The following is a 17,372-nucleotide window of genomic DNA, read 5'->3' on the forward strand; positions in this document are numbered from 1 at the left end:
ACTGACTACACCCCCCAGCATGGGCACAACCAGGGCCCGGTGAATTCTGAAGAGAGAGACGTGTATCCCTCGGCAAGAACATACCCATGCGAAAATTGGACAGCCACGTGCAGAAGAATGAAACTGGACCATTTCCTTACAGCACACACAAAAATAAACTCAAAATGGATGAAAGACCTAAACGTGAGACAGGAATCCATCAAGATCCTAGAGGAGAACACAGGCAGCAACCTCTTCGGTCTTGGCCGCAGCAACTTCTTGTTAGACACATCTCCAAAGGCAAGGGAAACAAAGGCAAGAATGAACTATTGGGACTTCATCAAGATAAAAAGCTTTTGCACAGCAAAGGAAACAGTTGACAAAACCAAAAGACAACCAACAGAATGGGAGAAGATATTTGCAAATGGCATATTGGATAAATGGCTAGTATCCAAGATTTATAAAGAACTTATCAAACTCAACACCCAAAGAACAAATAATCCAATCAAGAAACAGGCAGAAGACATGAACAGACGTTTCTAGAACAAAGAGGACATCCAAATGGCCAACAGACACATGAAAAAATGCTCAATATCACTAGGCATCAGGGAAAAACAAATCAAAACCACAATGCAAATACTGCCTCATGCTGGTCAGAATGGCTAAAATTAACAAGTCAGGAAGCAAGAGATGTTGGCGAGCATACAGAGAAAGGGGAACCCTCTTACACTCTTGGTGGGAATGCAAGTTGGTGCAGCCACTCTAGAAAAGAGTACGGAGATTCCTCAAAAAGTTGAAAAGAGAGCTACCCTACAATCCAGCAATTGCACTACTGGGTATTTACCCCAAAGATACAACTGTAGTGATCTTAAGGGGCACCTGCACCCCAATGCTTATAGCAGCAATGTCCACAATAGACAGACTATAGAAAGAGCCCAGACGTCCACTGATAGATGAATGGATAAAGAAGATGTGGTATATATCTACAATGGAATATTATGCAGCTACCAAAAAGAATGAGCTCTTGCCATTTGCAATGATGTGGACGGAACTAGAGTGTATTACGCTAAGTGAAATAAGTCAATCAGAGAAAGACAATTATTATATGATCTCACTGATATGTGGAATTTAAGAAACAAAACAGAGGATCATAGGGAAGAGAGGAAAAAAATGAAACAAGACGAAACCAGAGAGGGAGACAAACCATAAGAGACTCTTAATCATAGGAAACAAACAGGGTTGCTGGAGGGGAGGGCGGTGGGGGGATGGGGTAACTGGGGGATGGACATTAAGGAGGGCATGTGATGTAACAAGCACTGGGTGTTATACAAGACTGACGAGGGGCACCTGGGTGGCTCAGTAGGTTAAGCGTCTGCCTTTGGCTCAGGTCGTGATCCCAAGGTCCAGGGAGCCTGCTTCTCCCTCTCCCTCTACTGCTCCCCCTCTCTTGCTCTGTCAAATAAATAAACAAAATCTTTAAAAAAAACACAAAAAACTGATGAATCACAGGCCTGTACCTCCGAAACCAATAATATATTATATGTTAATTGAATTTAAATAAAAAATGTTTAAAAATAAATATTTAAATAAATAACAATGAAAAAGAACATACCCATGCAACAGACCCAGCGCAACCACACACGGCTTGCAGATCCATCCTAGACAGCGTCGTCGGCCAACGCCAAGAATGAGGAGTCTGGAGGCAGAAGACCCGGTTCCCAGACCTGGTTTCACCCCCATTAGCTAAGGGTCCTTGGGCAAGTTACTTAACCCACGTCAGTTTTCTCATCTGCAAAACGGGTTGTCCTAAGGGATAATGCACAGCGGGCACGGGACGCCTTTGAGCTCATGAGCATGAAGCATTTGCAACATATAAAGCATAATACAGGTATTTCATAGGACGCACATGCGCTCGCTTGACGTGTGCTAGCTTACCAACCCCTGCCACAAACTCTCTAGAGCTCACAGACTTCTCCCAAGTGCTCTGAAGACCCGCCACAGGCCACGGGATCAGGCGCCCCAGCCAGACACATTTATACACTGCGTACCATATAAATATAGGTTTTATTAATAATGGGTGAAGTCCCACAAATACAACTGGCATCTCTGGGCGACGGGGAGAATCCGTGGCAGGGTAAGAGAAGGAAGAGTGGTGTGTGCACAGGAAGAGGCATCAGGGGAGAGCCCTGGGGGAAGGGGAAATCAGAAGTGGCGTGAGCCTGGACCCACCACGGAAGCCAGACGTGCTCTGTGTCTGTCGCTCTGGTGCCCAGGGCCCACCTTGGCTGATGGGAAGGTGGGAAGGGTGTGGAAAGACCCAGACAGGAGTTTGAATGAGCAGCAAGCGGCTGGGGAAGGGGTGGGGGAGTGAGAACGCCAGCTTGACACACAAAAGAAGGGCCACGGGGTGGCAGTGGCCAAGGCCAACGTACGCCCATGCTTGTGCTTGTGTTGGCTCCTGAGCTCCGGGGAGCTAGTGCTCTGTGCCACCCCGACTGGGAAGGGAAAGAAGACTCGGGGGTAGACACCTGCAGATCCTAGGTCCCAGGACACCCTGGGCGGCACCAGCCTCATCCATACAAAGTGGCATCCCCAGAGGAGGTGGGCACTGCCCTTCCCAGCGTCACCGCCGCCACCACCACGCCACCATCACTCCTCCTCGGAGCCAGAGGGGACAGCGTGGTGTGTCGGGCTGAGATTGCCTGTTCGCATGTATGTGCCTGTAACTCTGGAGAGGGTAGGGAGTGTTGCAGGACCAGGCAGGAGAAGCAAGAAAGGAGGCTTGGTCTTCTCCTACTCACGCCCCAGAATAAAGTGCATTCTCCAGTTCCAGTGGCAGGTGGGAGAGAAACAGACATTATTGCAGAGGTGCCACCAGACCCTACCCCCACCAAAGGGGACAGGGAAGGGGACGGGGCATCCCAGGGCCCCAGGCCTCTCCAATCCCCAGGATTGGGAGGGATGACCCAGACAGAAAACCCAGCTTCTGTTCCAGCAGATTGTCCAAATCAGCCAAGTCTGGGGGTGGGGAGAAGGTGAGGAGGAGGAAGAGACTTCCAGAGCCTTCCCTGCTCCATTCCAGTGTCCAAATGGGACTTCCAGGGGACCCCACCAGGGCCCAGCCCTGGAACCCAAACCTTAGAACAGCCCAGTTTACAAACACTTGTGTGGTGGGGACCCCCAGAGGGGGCCACTTTGGTCAGTTGTAAATGGGGGCCTGGAGAACCTGGGGCTCCCAGGCAGACAACAGAGGAGGGTGCCGAGGGCAGGAAGGAGGGTGGCAGCCTCCTAGTGGTCTTTGCATGCAGATGTTGGAGAGAGTAGGGAGGAAGCTACAAACTGCATCAACTGGGGAAGACTTCTGGGCATGGCGGGGAGGGCTGGAGCCCCCACGGCCACAGCCACGGCCACGGCTGGGAGCACAGCCCAGCAGCCAACCTGTGGAGGCGCTGAGAGAGGGAAAGGTGGCTGCACCAGCAACCAGTGCCAAAGTCTACAAGGTTAAAACAGTCCCAGAGGGCTGGGGCTGAGGGCTTCCGCTGCGGGGGCTGGGGCGCAGGCCAGAGCAAGGCCAGGGCAAGCTCTATCTCTCCGACTTGACCCGGTAACGGAGCACAAGGTATGCCAGCAGCCGCAAGGCCAGGAAGAAGATGCCCAAGACCAGGAAGTCCAGGTAGAGCTTGGCATCCTCCACATCCAGCGCTCGGAGGATACTCTGCGGATTCTGGAAAGGGCAGTGCTCCTCCAAGCAGGTCAGATCTCCTCGATCCATGCCATAGATGGTCAGAATCACACCCTCAAAGCCATACCTGTGCACGCGGGGACATCAGAGCAGGATACAGAGCATAGGGTCACTGTTCCCTGGGCAAACTGCCAGGGCCCAGCTGCAACTCTCTCCTCCCTGGGGCCTGGGCTCCTGCAGGGAGGAGCAGGGACAGACGGTGAGGACAGCGGCTCTGACCTGACATAGGAGAGGTAGGAGCTCCATTGCAGGTAAGTGGGGATGGTCTTGAAGCTGACAAAGAAACCGGAGAACAAGAGGACAGGGATGGCGGTAACTGGGCCCACAAAGGTGGCCACCTGGAGGGGAGGGAAGGGGACCGGGCCATCACAGGAGTGACCGGGACAGACCCAGGAATGGGGTGGCCCACAGTTTCCCACAGATCTGTTCCACTCCTGATATCAGCCCCAGCTTCCTCCCACCAGACCCCATCCCCTCTCTGGATCCCCAGGGGTCAGCCCTCCCACCTGGAGGGAATTGGAGGCAGCTCCAATCAGCAGCCCCAAGGACTGGGCCACCAAGGCTGTGGCAGTGGCCAGGGCGGAGAAGAGGAGGAAGCGGCTGGTTTCGGCTGGCTGGCCGGTCATCCAGTACATGATACTGCAGTACACCACCGGGCACACCACCTGGGGAACGGGCACGGTCCTGAGCAGGGGGCGCAGGCCAGGGCCACAGTGGCCGAGACCCTCCCTGCCGCCTGGGCAGGAGCCCCTGGAACAGCTCTGCCTAGAGCGTCTGTGCTGAGTCCTGCCGCCCCCACGCTCTGTGTGTGCTGCCCCCCAGGCTGACATGTGTCCCCTTGCTTCCTGGCTGAATGACCTTCATTCAAATAGTGTCACCATTTCCACTGGGCCCCTTCTGACCAGTTCAGGCACGGTGATGTCTCCATATCTGAGCGCCTGAACTGGCCAGATTATTCTTTACCTGTTGATTAATTAACTCTACATGTGAACACGTGTTGTCCCCCTCTAGGCTACCAACTCCTGGGGCCGGCGTCCAAGCCCAGCGCGGACAGTTGTGCAGGCTCTTCCCTGTACTAGGCGCCCAAGCAAGAGGCCACCAGAGGCCAAGATCCAGCTGCGCTCTTCTCACGAAGCCATGGCGAGGCATGGGGCAGCATCCACCCTGAGGACAGGGCAGCTTTTCTCATTTGCACACAGCTGCGCTACAGCTTATTGGTGGCCCCAAAGCTTGGAAGAGGAGACTAGTGACAATAAAACCAACCCAAACTGGCTACCACTTACTGGGCACTTGAGTACGTGCCAAGCACTAGTCTAAGTCCTTTACGTGTATTAACGTATTGACTTCTCACAAGCAATCCCCAGGTGGAAGCTCTCATCATTCCCCTTGATAGAGGGGGATGAGGATGCAGAGATAGACAGGAGGCTTCTCCATATCTCTCAGCTGCCAAGTAACAGTACGGCCCCAGCGCCTGCGCGAGCTACCCTCCACTGCCGCGGACAAGATTTACAGGGTCATTCGTAGGGTTATTATTTTCATCACTGTTTGTCATCGGTTGTTCCCCCAAGAACGTCAGTTCCCCAAGGTCAAGATCACATCTGTCTTATTCATTGCCGGATCCCCATGCAGGCACAGAGCCTCGTGCACAGTAGACACTCCCCACCTATTTGCTAAGTGCAGAAAAGGAGTAGAAAGGAATGGCAGGAGACGAGGTTGAAGGAGTCAAGCAAGGGTGGAAGAAGACAGACAGGAGGGAGGAAGAGGTTTACCTGAAAGGGCACATCGGCCATGGTCTTGGCCAGGTAGTATGCTTTGAGGCTGTACCAGTAATTGAGATGCTCCCTCATGAAGACTGCCATCTCTAAGGGGACTGAGGACACATGCAGGTGAGGCGCAGCTGTCTGACACCCCGACTCCGGCCCTGTGCCCCGCTCCCCCCCAACCCCCGCCCAGGGTGGCTCAGCTTACAGGTGAGCACGGTTGGCATAAGGGCAGCAAACATGAGGAACAGCATGGAGAAGAAGAGGCAGCCGGTGTTGTTGAAGACCTTGATGGCATCGTTACCGATGTGCAGGTAAAGGAGACCAATGAGCACGCCGATGACCACGTGGGACACAAATCGCAGGTGGGTCAGGACCTGAGTGAGGAAAGGGGATGGGCCACAGGCCAGAGATGGGCAGAGCACACTGGGGTAGGAACTCAGAGCCGCCCTCACAGACATATAGACCCACGGGTGCCTTGGGAGACTGCTGGCTAGCGGGTGGGGGGAGGGCTTTCCCATCCCAGCTGCTGAGATCTTATGCCCCCCAAAAGCCAGGCCTGTAGCAGCCTGCTCTCCCCCAACTTGATGCCTCACCGTGTCCCTGAGGATGGACAAGAAGGTCCTCTTGAAGAGGATGCAGAACTGTGTGAGGGTGCTGGTGGCAAAGGTGTGGCTTTCAATGGGATCCACTTCCTGGGGAGAGGACATTGGATCAGGCGAGCCTACCCCACCCACCCACTGCACACCCAGCTCAGTGATGGGAAAACCCTGGAGCCCTTCCCCAGGGCGGGAGTCCTCCAGTCCCTCTCGTACTGATGGGAAACTCCACCACTGAGGTGTGTGCCTGGAAGCTGGCCTCAGGGTCATGAGCTGGAGCGAGATTCGGAGAGAGACACGAGGAGCAAGTAAAAACTTGAGAGAGAGGAGAGAGCACACGTCGAGGACACTGTGGGGGCTAAGAGTAGACCAGTCACTCCTCTTCTTGTCTTTACTCCATCAAGAAACAGTTACCCGAAGGGCACAGTACCTTGAAACCACCAGTGTCAAAATCATATTTAACAACCATCATACTGACCGCGTCCACTACAACTAGCCCTCCTGGTTTTTGAAGCTGGCATCCAGCTTGTCAGTTCAGATGGAAGAATGAACGCGAGAGGTCACATGGCCCCCAGGCACAGCTGGACCAACCAAGGGACCTGGAGGAACGCAACCCCACTAGCTTACAAGTGGCTCATCAGCATTACCCTAAACACATGGACCAGATGAATCTCGAGCATAAAGAATAAGGATCTTTTTCAGGTCCCAAGTCTCTTAAGATGGAAAAGACCTCTGGGGGCCAGACGAAAAAGCGCCGGAGAACCTGCTGGCATGACGTCAGGTGTCTCCGGTCAACGACATCCACCTTCTCAGGAGTCCCCTGCCCCAAATTTTGGCCTTAAAAACCCTCACTTACGAGCCACTGGGGAGTTGGGACTTCTGAAGACTAGCTCCCCATTCCCCCGGGTGGCCCTACACCAGTAACTCGCCTATGTCCCTTCACTGCACAGGCCCACTGTGCGTTTGTATTGGCTTGCTGCACAAGCTCTCCTTCCGTTCAGTGACGTTTTCAAGGCTTATAGTATCTCATTTAGGGAAGAGAACCAGGACCCAATGAACACCAGCTGTACCAGCTACGGTGCAAAGAGATTTATGTGATGATCTCGTTAGTCCTCCCAATAACCCTAGAGCTAAGTGTCATTGCCTCTGGGCTGGAGATGACAGCAAGACACATGGGCCACGAGGCAAGAGACACAGCTTCGGGTTTGCTTACCAGGTAGCCCCGTGCTGGCGCTGAGGACAACACGCTACAGATGCTTAGTAAGAATTTGCTGAACACACAAAGGAACAGAGGTCGAGCAAGTGCCCAAGGTTACACAACTGTTCACAGTAGGTCTATTCCAAGTTCTGAGTTCTTCCTAGTCCCTAATGGTTTTGATGCCTGTGGTTGGACAGCTCTTTGGCAGGGCCATCGTCCAGGGTCCATCTGCCCTCCCCCACTTTTCCCTCTCTGCCCTCTCCACCCATACTCACCTGAGGGCAAGGGTGGCAGGAGGTGGGGACCTCATTCTTCTCAGGGCTGCTCTTCTTCTCAGCCATGGCACAGAGCCCATTCTGCACAGCCCTGAACAGCATGGGGTTCAGGTCTCCATACTCTCCAGAGGCCACCTCGATGACTGGGAGACACGGAGGGGAGTGCTTGGCTAAGATCTCTCCTTGGTTCCCGAGGGCAAGCCAGCCCCTCCATGGGTGTGTGGGGAAGGCAGGGGACAGTGAGACCTCCCCAAGGAGGCCCAGGTGTATGACCCAATCCCCCGGATTTGGCCCAGGACCACAGCCCAGGCCCCCACTCACTGAAGTCAGCCGGGTTGTGGTAGGTGGGGCAGTGTAAGCCAAGCCCCTTCAGGTAGGGGATCAGGTTGGTGACCACGCCCTTGAAGATGCACTGACCTTGGCTTAGGATGTAGAGCTGAGGCAGAAAGGGAAGGGTGAGGAGAACACAGCCAGTGGACTAGGCGGGCCCCACTAGCACCTCTCCTGACGCCCTTCCCTCTCCCCACTGCAGGCCAGGCCCCTGTGAGGCCCAGAGCCACTCACCTTGTCAAACATCTCAAAGAGCTTGGCACTGGGCTGGTGGATGGTGCAGATGATTGTACGGCCCCCCTGGGCCAGGGACTTCATGAGGGACACCACTTGGAAACAGGAGGCGCTGTCCAGACCACTGTCCAGAGAGAGGCCACCGGGGGTGGGGGGGGGTGAGGTGGGCACAGCCAAGAGAAGAGAATTCTTGGGGTGGGGCAGGTGCTACGGAGGGGATGGAGCTGGCAGGAAGGGAGTCCCTCTGGCCACCCTGACAGCCTGTCCAGACTAGATGATGCAGGCCTTTGGAGGCACCAAGAAGCCCAGAGCGCCATTCAGTTTAACAAGCAAATATCGAACAAGCACCTGTTGAGTGGCCGGCGCTGGGACTACCATGATGGATACCTAAGACATAGACTCTGGTCTGGAGGGAGAGAGAGAGAGAAGCGCACAGATCACTGGAGATGATGTGGAATGTGCTGTAGAAACATGAGGTGACAAAGGGGGCGAGGCTTCAGATCTGCTGCCCAGGGGTTGGAGGGAAGTCAAAGAAGTTTCCTGAATGCGTGTGGAAGAAGAAGGAGCTGAGCCGGCTAAAGGCGGAAGGGCAGGCGTGGTGGCGAAGGGCATTCCAGACAGAAGACACAACATGTGCAAAGCTCAGAGGCATGAAACACATGGCCGGCCCAGGGAATAATAAGCAATTCGGTGTTATTAGAGCATAAAATACATGCTCTAATAAAAGACAGCATGAAGCAAGATGTGAGGCTGGGGAAGTAGGTTCAGACGGGAACCTCGTAAGTCCTCTGACTTTCTTCTGAGGGCAAACGGGAATCGCTGTGTGTTTTCAAGCGGGGGAGTGAGTATTGCTAGACTTGTCTTTTAGAAAGCTCTCCCTGGCTGCGGTTTGGAGGGAGGACTGGCTGGGAGCGACTGAAGACAAGGGGGTAGGAGTTTGTGGCAGAAATGCAGGCAAGAGCTGATGAGGTCCAGAACTTAAGCCTGGGCACTCGGGATGGGGGTGGGGCGAATCTGAGAGACAGAGAAAGAAAGTAGAATCAGCAGGATTTGGTGACGGATGGGCTGTGGGGAAGAAAAGGAGAGGGAGGCATCCGTCAAGGAGGACATAGGATTTCTGCCTGCGTGAAGGATGGGGCTGCTATGGCGACAGGACTGGCAGGAATGGATGAGGAGTAAGCCCTTCTCTTGGCCCCGGGAGGCTGCTGCGCATGGACTCTGGTCTCCAGCAGTACAGCGGGATGCAGCCTCCCACCCTGGCTCAGGGCCGAGGCAGGGGGCATCCTGGTGGGAGAGGAGGGGGAGAACTACCTGGTGGGCTCGTCAAAGAACATGACGGGTGGGTTGTTGACCAGCTCCAGGGCGATGGCCAGGCGCTTCCTCTGCCCACCAGAAAGCAGAGCTGTCCTCGTGTGGGAGCAGGACATCAGGCCCAGTGCTGTCAGGATCTCCGTCACCTGGCCCAGCCCCCCCACCCACCCCAGGTCAGCTTCAGAATGTCCGCTCCTCCCCACCCCCACGCCACCCCAATTTAAAGAAGTGCTCCCTTAAGTCCGCTTGGGCTCCAGTGTCCCAGCCTTGGCTTCTTGTCTCCTACCCCCACATCAGGGCTCTAGAACTCTCCACCACAAAAAGGGCAGCGGTCCTGTTCTCACCCCTTTCTCCTCCCCACTCACCAGTTCCTTCTTCACCTCTTGCTTCTCACTCAACTTCAAGTTAGCAGAGACCTGAGGCCCAGAGAGTAGGCAGGTCAGATATGTGTGGGAGGAGGGCCCTGCCTTGACCCCTTAGCCACCACAGAGGATGGGGATGGCGGGGGCTGAGAGAGGGAGCCAGCCAGCCAGCCCTCACCATCATGGCTTCCAAGACCGTGAGATGTGGCAATAGCATGTCATCCTGCATGATGTAACAGGACATCTTGCGGAAGGTCCTCAGCTCCCGCGGCCTCCCGTTGACCAGGATCTGCCCCTTCATTCCAGACTCCCTGCAGGCACATTGGTTTTGGATGGGGGTCAAGGCCACTTCAGAACACCTTCTGTGCTCCCCAGGGGATCCTCCTTCCTGGATCCTGCCCCCATTCCACCCCAGCTTCATCCTCACCTGTACCCCGCCAAGATGTTCATGAAGGTGGACTTGCCGGCCCCGGAGGGGCCCATGATGCCAATCAGCTCCCGGCGGCAGAATTTACCCGACAGGCACTTGAGGAGGGTCTTATAACCTGCGGCGAGGGAGGCAGGAACTGTGAACAGGGTTACAGTGAACAGAGGCACCCGAAACTCTGAGGCGTGGCCCTGGCTATTAGTGAACAAGGCCGTTCCCTCCTCAGGGGGGATTGATGAGGATGAAGAAACAACCTTCCGAGTGGCCCCAATATCACACCCTCTCCTCCTGTTCCCCTAGAAGGGCCAACTCCCAACGTGCAAGTACTAGAGGCAAGCACACTCTGCCGTAGGCCGCGAGAAAACCTCCGCCCCTCACGGATGGGCACGGAGAGGGGCTCAAGTGTGTAGACGACCCTGCCCCCCCCCCACAAACACAGTAGTCACTCTCGCTCCCTCCAGGAAGACTTTGCTGACCATCAGCCCGAGCGAGCAGGCTAGATGTCCTCTGTGCTCTCGCAGCACCTGCATAGGCCGGTACGTTTGCTCTTAGATGTGCCTGTCCCTCGCCCCTGCCCCCCAGCCTGTGCGTCTGTGAGCTGCCTGGGGGCAGAGTCTGTGTCCTACTCATCTGTGACCTCGGCAGACAGTCTGCATGTACTAGATGCTCACGACGTGTTCTAGGAGTACGTGTTCTCAGAACTTTTGCCTCATTCTGAAAAAGCCTGCTTCTTTGTGCTCTGTTGGCCTGCGAGCCTTGTCTCCACAGCCCCCACCATGGCCCAGTAAAATCTCATGATTCATTCACTCCTTGCGAGGCAGCATATGCATTAAGAGCACTGATTTGGAGTCAGGTGGCTTGAGGTTCAAATTCTGGCCCCACACTTACCAGCTGTGGGACCTCAGGCAAGTTGCTTAGCCTCTCTGAGCTCCAGGTCCCTCATCTATAAAATGGGCTGTTAATAGCTATTTCATAGAGTCGTTATAAAGATGCAATGAGATAATATACGTAAAGCATATGACATAGTGCTTGGCACATAGAGTACATTTAAAAAGCGACATTTTATTATTAATTCCGTTTGATAAATGCTTATTGATGTCTACTACATTCCAAGCTCTGTACCAGACACTGGACAAAAAAGGAAGAAGACACATTTCCTGCGTTCAAGAAAGTCATAGTCTAGATTTAAAAAGATGGAAAACATCTATGGATCTGAGGAGAGATAAAATAAGGGTTATAACAGAGGCACAAATAATGTACAATGAGAATGCAGAAAATGGAATTGAGGAGGGTGGAGGGGAAGGGGAAAATCAGGAATGGCTTCAAGGAGGAAGTGGCATTTGAGCAAAGTCTTAAAGGATGAGCAGCATTCAAAAATGGAGAGGAGGGGCGCCTGGGTGGCACAGCGGTTAAGCGTCTGCCTTCGGCTCAGGGCATGATCCCGGTGTTATGGGATCGAGCCTCACATCAGGCTCCTCTGCCATGAGCCTGCTTCTTCCTCTCCCACTCCCCCTGCTTGTGTTCCCTCTCTCGCTGGCTGTCTCTATCTCTGTCGAATAAATAAATAAAATCTTTAAAAAAAAAAAATGGAGAGGAAAGTCAGAGGCTCTCCAGGCCTTGGGAGGAAGAGCTCTGCTACATGAGAGCACATACATGACACAAGCCAGGAAGCAGAGGTCAGAGACCACACGGAGTCACCTGGGGAAACAAGGTGGTAGAGAGGAAGGAGGGAGCCCACCAGGCAAGCCTTGCCTGCTATGTTTGCAGACCTGCCTCAGTGAGGCAGAAACCCCAAGGCCCTGCTGGAGATTTTGCTCACTACCACCCTCCTCCACCCCCCCACAGAGCTCAGTTTCCTCTCCCCTCCACCTCCTTAGCAGAGACAGTGAAGGGATGTGATCTTTCGCCCTCCCTCCACAGCACCCAGCTGTCCCTCTGGACACATCCATTCGGAAGGAGGCTCAGCTGCTGTCCACTGTGGGGTCCCCATCACACCAACTGCCCAGATAGTGCTTCAGAGTTTACAAACTCATTACTTCCCTTGCTGCTATAGCAACATGGATGAGCCAACCGGGGCCCAGAGACATCCAGTGACTCACCCAAGGTCACACAGCAAGTTCTTTCCTGGGAGAGGGGAAGTCATAGGTTCCATCCCTCTGCCTCAGGGGCGACCACCATCAATCAGAAAGACGTGTGGTTGTGTACTCCAGCAAACACCTTTCAGAGCCACTCACGGGAAGTGATTTCTTTTGTAGGGGAGGAAACAAGCGATGATGAACCTTCCCCTCATTTAATCCCAGCCAAACACCAGATTGAACAGTGATGCCTAATACAAATATCATCTTACACTTGCCTCTCACCAAGCATTTTCACAGATAACATCTCGGCTAAGCCTCACAACATGCCTGTGCTGAGACAATTCTTATCGTCCCTGTTTACAGATGAAGAAAGTGAGTCCAAGGGAGGATAAGCAGATGGCCCAAGGTCATCCAGCAGACAGGAGGCTGGGAACCCAGTCTTTGAACTCCTGCTGTTCCACAGCTGCTCATCACAGGAGGGACCTGCCAGCCCTTCCAGATATAAACACACTGGAGTTCTGGTCCTGCCTCTGTCGGTAGCTCTCTCGCAATTTTGTCAAGTCACTTAATCTTTGAGGACCTCCATTTCCTCATCTATAAAATAAGGACAGTAATATGTCCTCCCAAGGCATAATAGGGTTATTGTGAATATTAAGTGAGATATTTAATAGTAACTAATGGGAAAGTGTTTTGAAAAACAAGAAACATCATATATAATTAGAGGAGACCAGTGGCAAGTCCTTACCTGGGCAAGGCAGACACCACCCTCTCTCCACAGCCCTCGTTCTTCCTCTCTGCCTACCTCTAATGTCTTTCTTGTCCTCCAGACAAGGGGAGAGGGACTCCAGTGAAAAGACAAGTCAAAGAGAGGAGGACAGAGGGCAAAGAAAGGAGCAAGGGACAGAAGAGACAGCAAAATGGACAGTAGAGAGCCTGGGGCTGGCAAGCTCAAGGGAGGAAGCACCTGGTCAGGGCTGTCAGTGTGGCTGGTGGTTTGAAGGAGCCAGTCCATCTAGCTACATTTCTTTCTTATCTTCACGTCTCCTTAAAACTGAGGAAAAACAGGGCTATAGGAATAATGGCCACCTCTTCATTTGCCCAGAGCTGGTCTCAGGGCCCAGAGGCTGCTCTGGGGCAGGGCACCCAGGAGGGGGCCCAGAGTCCTCAGTTTCCTTTGGCTTAGGCCCTGTGACCTTTTGGTCCCTTGTGAGAGTGAGGGTGGGGAATGCAGAGACAGCTCACGCTCAGCCCTGCTCGGAAGCACCCCAAACTTATTTCTTAAATCTCAGAGAAGAATGTCCCAGCTCCACCCCTGACCCACACCCAGCTCTGGGAAACACACACACACACACACACACACACACACACACACAGAACACAAAACCATCAACTTCTTTATTCCCAGCTCAAATTGCCCAGGGCAGGCAGGGGCAAGGATTCCAGGGGCTGGTGAAGGTTCCAATGAACTCAGAGCCCCAGACCTTACCCACCTGCACTGATGAGAGAAAAGAGGAGGAGATGGGAATGCTGTACCAGGGAAGTTAAGAAGGAAAGAACAACACACAGAGAGCTGGCAAATCTGGCTTCTGGTCTCAGCTCTGCGACTCATTAGCTGTGTGGCACTGGTCAAGTGACTCAACTTCCCTGGGCCTCCATTTCCTTATTAGTAACATGGGGATGTCACCTATCCTGCTAAACCTTCACCCTCCCTGCCTCGGAGGACTTCGGCAAGAATGAAGTAAGATGACAGGAATGAGAACATCTTTCAAGATCAGCAGTGTTCTATAGGTGCAAGATACTGCTCACCACTGAGGAGGGCTGCAGCACAGCCCCGGACTTGCTCAGACCAGGCCTCAAAGGCAAGAATTCTACCTAAAATAAAGGCAAACTGGTCGTGGTCCACTTAAGGACCAGAGTTAAAGTGTCATCTTAGAGGAGAAAAGCTTCAATAGCCAGTTGAACCTAGTGTCCCACTGTGCCCATAGGTGTGGGGGGAGCACAGACACAGGTCAGCTGTGTGCATAGTCGGTGGTGGGTTGAGATTTCAGTACTCACAGAGCCCTCTGGGGCAGGACTTGGAGAACAGGGGACACCCAGACCTCCTGCTAAGAAGCAACTCCTGGGGGGCTCCACAGCTCCCCATCAGGCTGCTCCCTTACCCCGTTTGCGCCAGCAGGGCCCCTCCCGCACGGAATAGGACAGCTCCACGAACTCGATGTCCACCGCTGAGCGCTTGGGTAGGTGGGAGAAGCGTTGGGCTTCGGTGATGTGGTTCTCCACCTTCTTCAGGTGCGTGGTCAGCATCGGGGGCTCCGCCCCGTCCTCCAGCGCCACAGCCATGGCCACGGCCCCGGGTCCTAGTCCACAGCCCACGGCCTCCAGCGCCTTCTCCGCCATCGCGCCGCCGGCCTGCAGGGAGCCGGCCTGCTCAGTTCGGGGCAGACCCCCAAGCCCTGGCTCCAAGCTCCCTTGCTTTCTAACGCTCCCCCACCCCCACTCCCCGCCTCCTTCTCAGGGCAGATCCGCTACTGGGAGCACCCCACTTCCCACCGCCAGAGCATCTGCCCTCTCCTGCCCCCCACTCCCCGCGTAGCTACGCTCGGTCTCGACCTCTCCTCGGTCCAGGCAGCCCCAGCTCCAGCCTGGCCCCAGCCTGGCCCCAGCCCGGCCCCTAAAAGCCCTCACCCACTCCCCCCTCCCCGCGGCGGCTCTAATCTCCTTACCCCGCAGGCCAGCAGCCCCTGGGGACTGGAAGGTTGGGGGGCGGGGAGGAGGACAGGGGCGGCCGGCCGCGGCTGCCCGCTAGGAGGTCAGGGTAGCCGGGTGCGCGCAAGGCGGACTGGGGGAAGGCGGAGGAAGAGGAGGCTCTGGGCCTCCCGCTGCATCCCCCTCCCCATCCCCGGGCGCGTCGCCTGGCCGGCCCCTCCCGCCGGCGCCCCTGCGCCCGCGCGTCCGGGACTCTCCCCAAAGGCGGGCGCACCGCCGGAACTCAAGACCACCGCCCCCCACCGCCGCCGCCAACTAGCCCCCCGTGGCGGGTTCCCCCCTCCTTATCTCCCGCATGCCTAGTCACCTTGACGCGCCCCCGGGCCGGTGCGGACGGAGAAGCTTAGCGCTGCCGCGGGCCGGGGATGGAGACTCCGGGCCCTCCTCACCTGCCTCCGGCTGCGGCACCCGCGGCCCGGCTCCCGGTCCCGGCGGCGCGGGCCGGGGCGGGGCCGGGGCGGGGCGGGAGACTGGGGAGGGCCCGGGCCTCAGGTCTGCGGAGAGATGACAACGATGGGGAGGGGCGATGGGGGCGCGCCCCAACTCGGCCGCGTACAGCCGGTTCCCAGAGCCCGGTGCTGGGCGCTGTGTCCTCCCGAGCCCGCCGGGCGACTGCGCTCTCCTCTCAGCTACTGCTCGCGGGTCCCGCTGTTCTTAAAGGGCCCGCGTCGCCCCGCAGGCGGCGGGGGGCGAGCATGGCGAAAGGGACAGCAGTGCCGGCGACGCGGGGCCAGAGCGGGCGCAGGTGTGGACCCAGGACTGGGGGGTTGGCGGCGAAGGGCCGATTTGAAGACTGAGGACAGGACAGCTGAAGTCGCTCAGAGGGAACAGGTCCCTGGATTACAGACTAGACGGTGATGGTGTGCGTCTAGGGGGTGGGGGTGGGCATTGGGGTGCAGATGCCATCCCTCTCAAGGGATTGTGAAGCTGTCAGACTGTCTGCACTACTCCCCCATCAGTTTCCCTCAGTTCTGGCCCTTGAGCTCAGGCTTCCTCCAGGGATTCCCCCAAACTAGATAAAAAGGCTTTGAAAGCTGGAGTCTTGGGATAGCCTCCTCCCCTTTCCCCACCCCATTCCGCACCTTCCTTAACTAGTTAAGAAGGGAAGGCGGGTGGACGCTTTGGGAGAGCTTGCAAGCAGCCCGAGGTGACGGTGGTATTTAGAACTCAGCCTACTCCGACTACAGAAGTCCTTACTCTCCCAGGCAAGTGCAGGCCTTTAAGACAGGCACACGCCTGATGCTGGAGGCAGAGATGTGCCAGGGCTCACAGACACTGCCTTGGGCATCTTCTAGTACACATGTCATTCTCTCCCTCAGCCCACAAGCCTTCAAACGCCAGTCCCCAGAACACTCTGGGGCTTTCCCCTGCTTTGCTCCTTTCTCATGCTCCTCTTGGCCCCCACCTGCCCCGGCCCCAATCTTCTAGGGGTAAATAGGTTAGCCAGTTGAAACACGTGGCCTGAGCTTTTAAGTTCCCACCTGTCACAGAGCAAAGACAGATGGGAGGGGAGGCTGCTGGTGCTGCTGGCACCTCCTTACTGCAGCGGTTGGAGGTTACTAGCAGTCAAACCTCTCCCCTGCTCCTCAGCCCCTCCTCCAGCCTCTCCACCGCCTGGAGGCTGGCGGCCCCTGCAGGACATCTCCAGTCTCCACCCTGCAACTGTAAGGCTTAGCGGATTTAGCGTCCAGCCCTCCCCACCTTCCCCTCCTCCCATGCCCCTCATCACCACCATCCCTCAGGACCAAAGTCCTCACTCTTGAGATGGACCCTCCATTCTCCAGGTTAACCTCCAGTGCTCCTGTAGAGACTCCCCATCCACAATGGTTGCGTTTACTGAGCGAGCATTATGGACCTGGCATTGCCTGATTTAATTCTCACCATGCCCTTATGAGGCAAGCATTCCAACCTCTCTTTAGAGATAGAGAAACAGAGGCATAAGGGAGTTGGTTAAGCAATGTGCCCAGGAGTACCCTTCTTTTTTTTTTTTTTTTAAGATTTTATTTATTTATTTGACAGAGATAGAGACAGCCAGAGAGAGAGGGAACACAAGCAGGGGGAGTGGGAGAGGAAGAAGCAGGCTCATAGCAGAGGAGCCTGATGTGGGGCTCGATCCCATAACGCCGGGATCACGCCCTGAGCCGAAAGCAGACGCTTAACCGCTGTGCCACCCAGGCGCCCCCCAGGAGTACCCTTCTACTCGGCAGCAGAGCGGGGCTTGAACCCTGAAGTCTTCGCTTTATCCCTCCTGCTCTGGGGCCTATCAGAGCCCTATCCCCAAATGGACTGTCTCCCTCCATTTTCTGGACAG

At 55.4% G+C, this 17,372-nt stretch overlaps 1 protein-coding gene across 1 annotated transcript; it reads right to left on the minus strand.

Annotated features, from left to right (window-relative positions):
• Window positions 1-2,026: 2,026 nt before the first annotated feature.
• On the minus strand, window positions 2,027-14,692 carry ABCG4 (ATP binding cassette subfamily G member 4). The gene is made up of 14 exons (XM_040631134.1): window positions 14,455-14,692; window positions 10,218-10,335; window positions 9,969-10,101; window positions 9,794-9,844; window positions 9,429-9,574; window positions 8,118-8,241; window positions 7,875-7,989; window positions 7,554-7,696; window positions 6,078-6,176; window positions 5,690-5,858; window positions 5,491-5,591; window positions 4,228-4,386; window positions 3,941-4,059; window positions 2,027-3,788 (listed from the first exon to the last, which is right to left on the minus strand). The coding sequence occupies exons 1-14, from the start codon at window positions 14,690-14,692 to the stop codon at window positions 3,563-3,565; spliced, it is 1,941 nt and encodes a 646-aa protein (XP_040487068.1). The 3' UTR covers window positions 2,027-3,562.
• Between the last annotated feature and the right edge of the window lie 2,680 nt (window positions 14,693-17,372).

The sequence above is a fragment of the Ursus maritimus genome, unplaced genomic scaffold, assembly GCF_017311325.1.
Source record: "Ursus maritimus isolate PB19 unplaced genomic scaffold, ASM1731132v1 scaffold_16, whole genome shotgun sequence".
Lineage (NCBI taxonomy): Eukaryota > Metazoa > Chordata > Mammalia > Carnivora > Ursidae > Ursus > Ursus maritimus.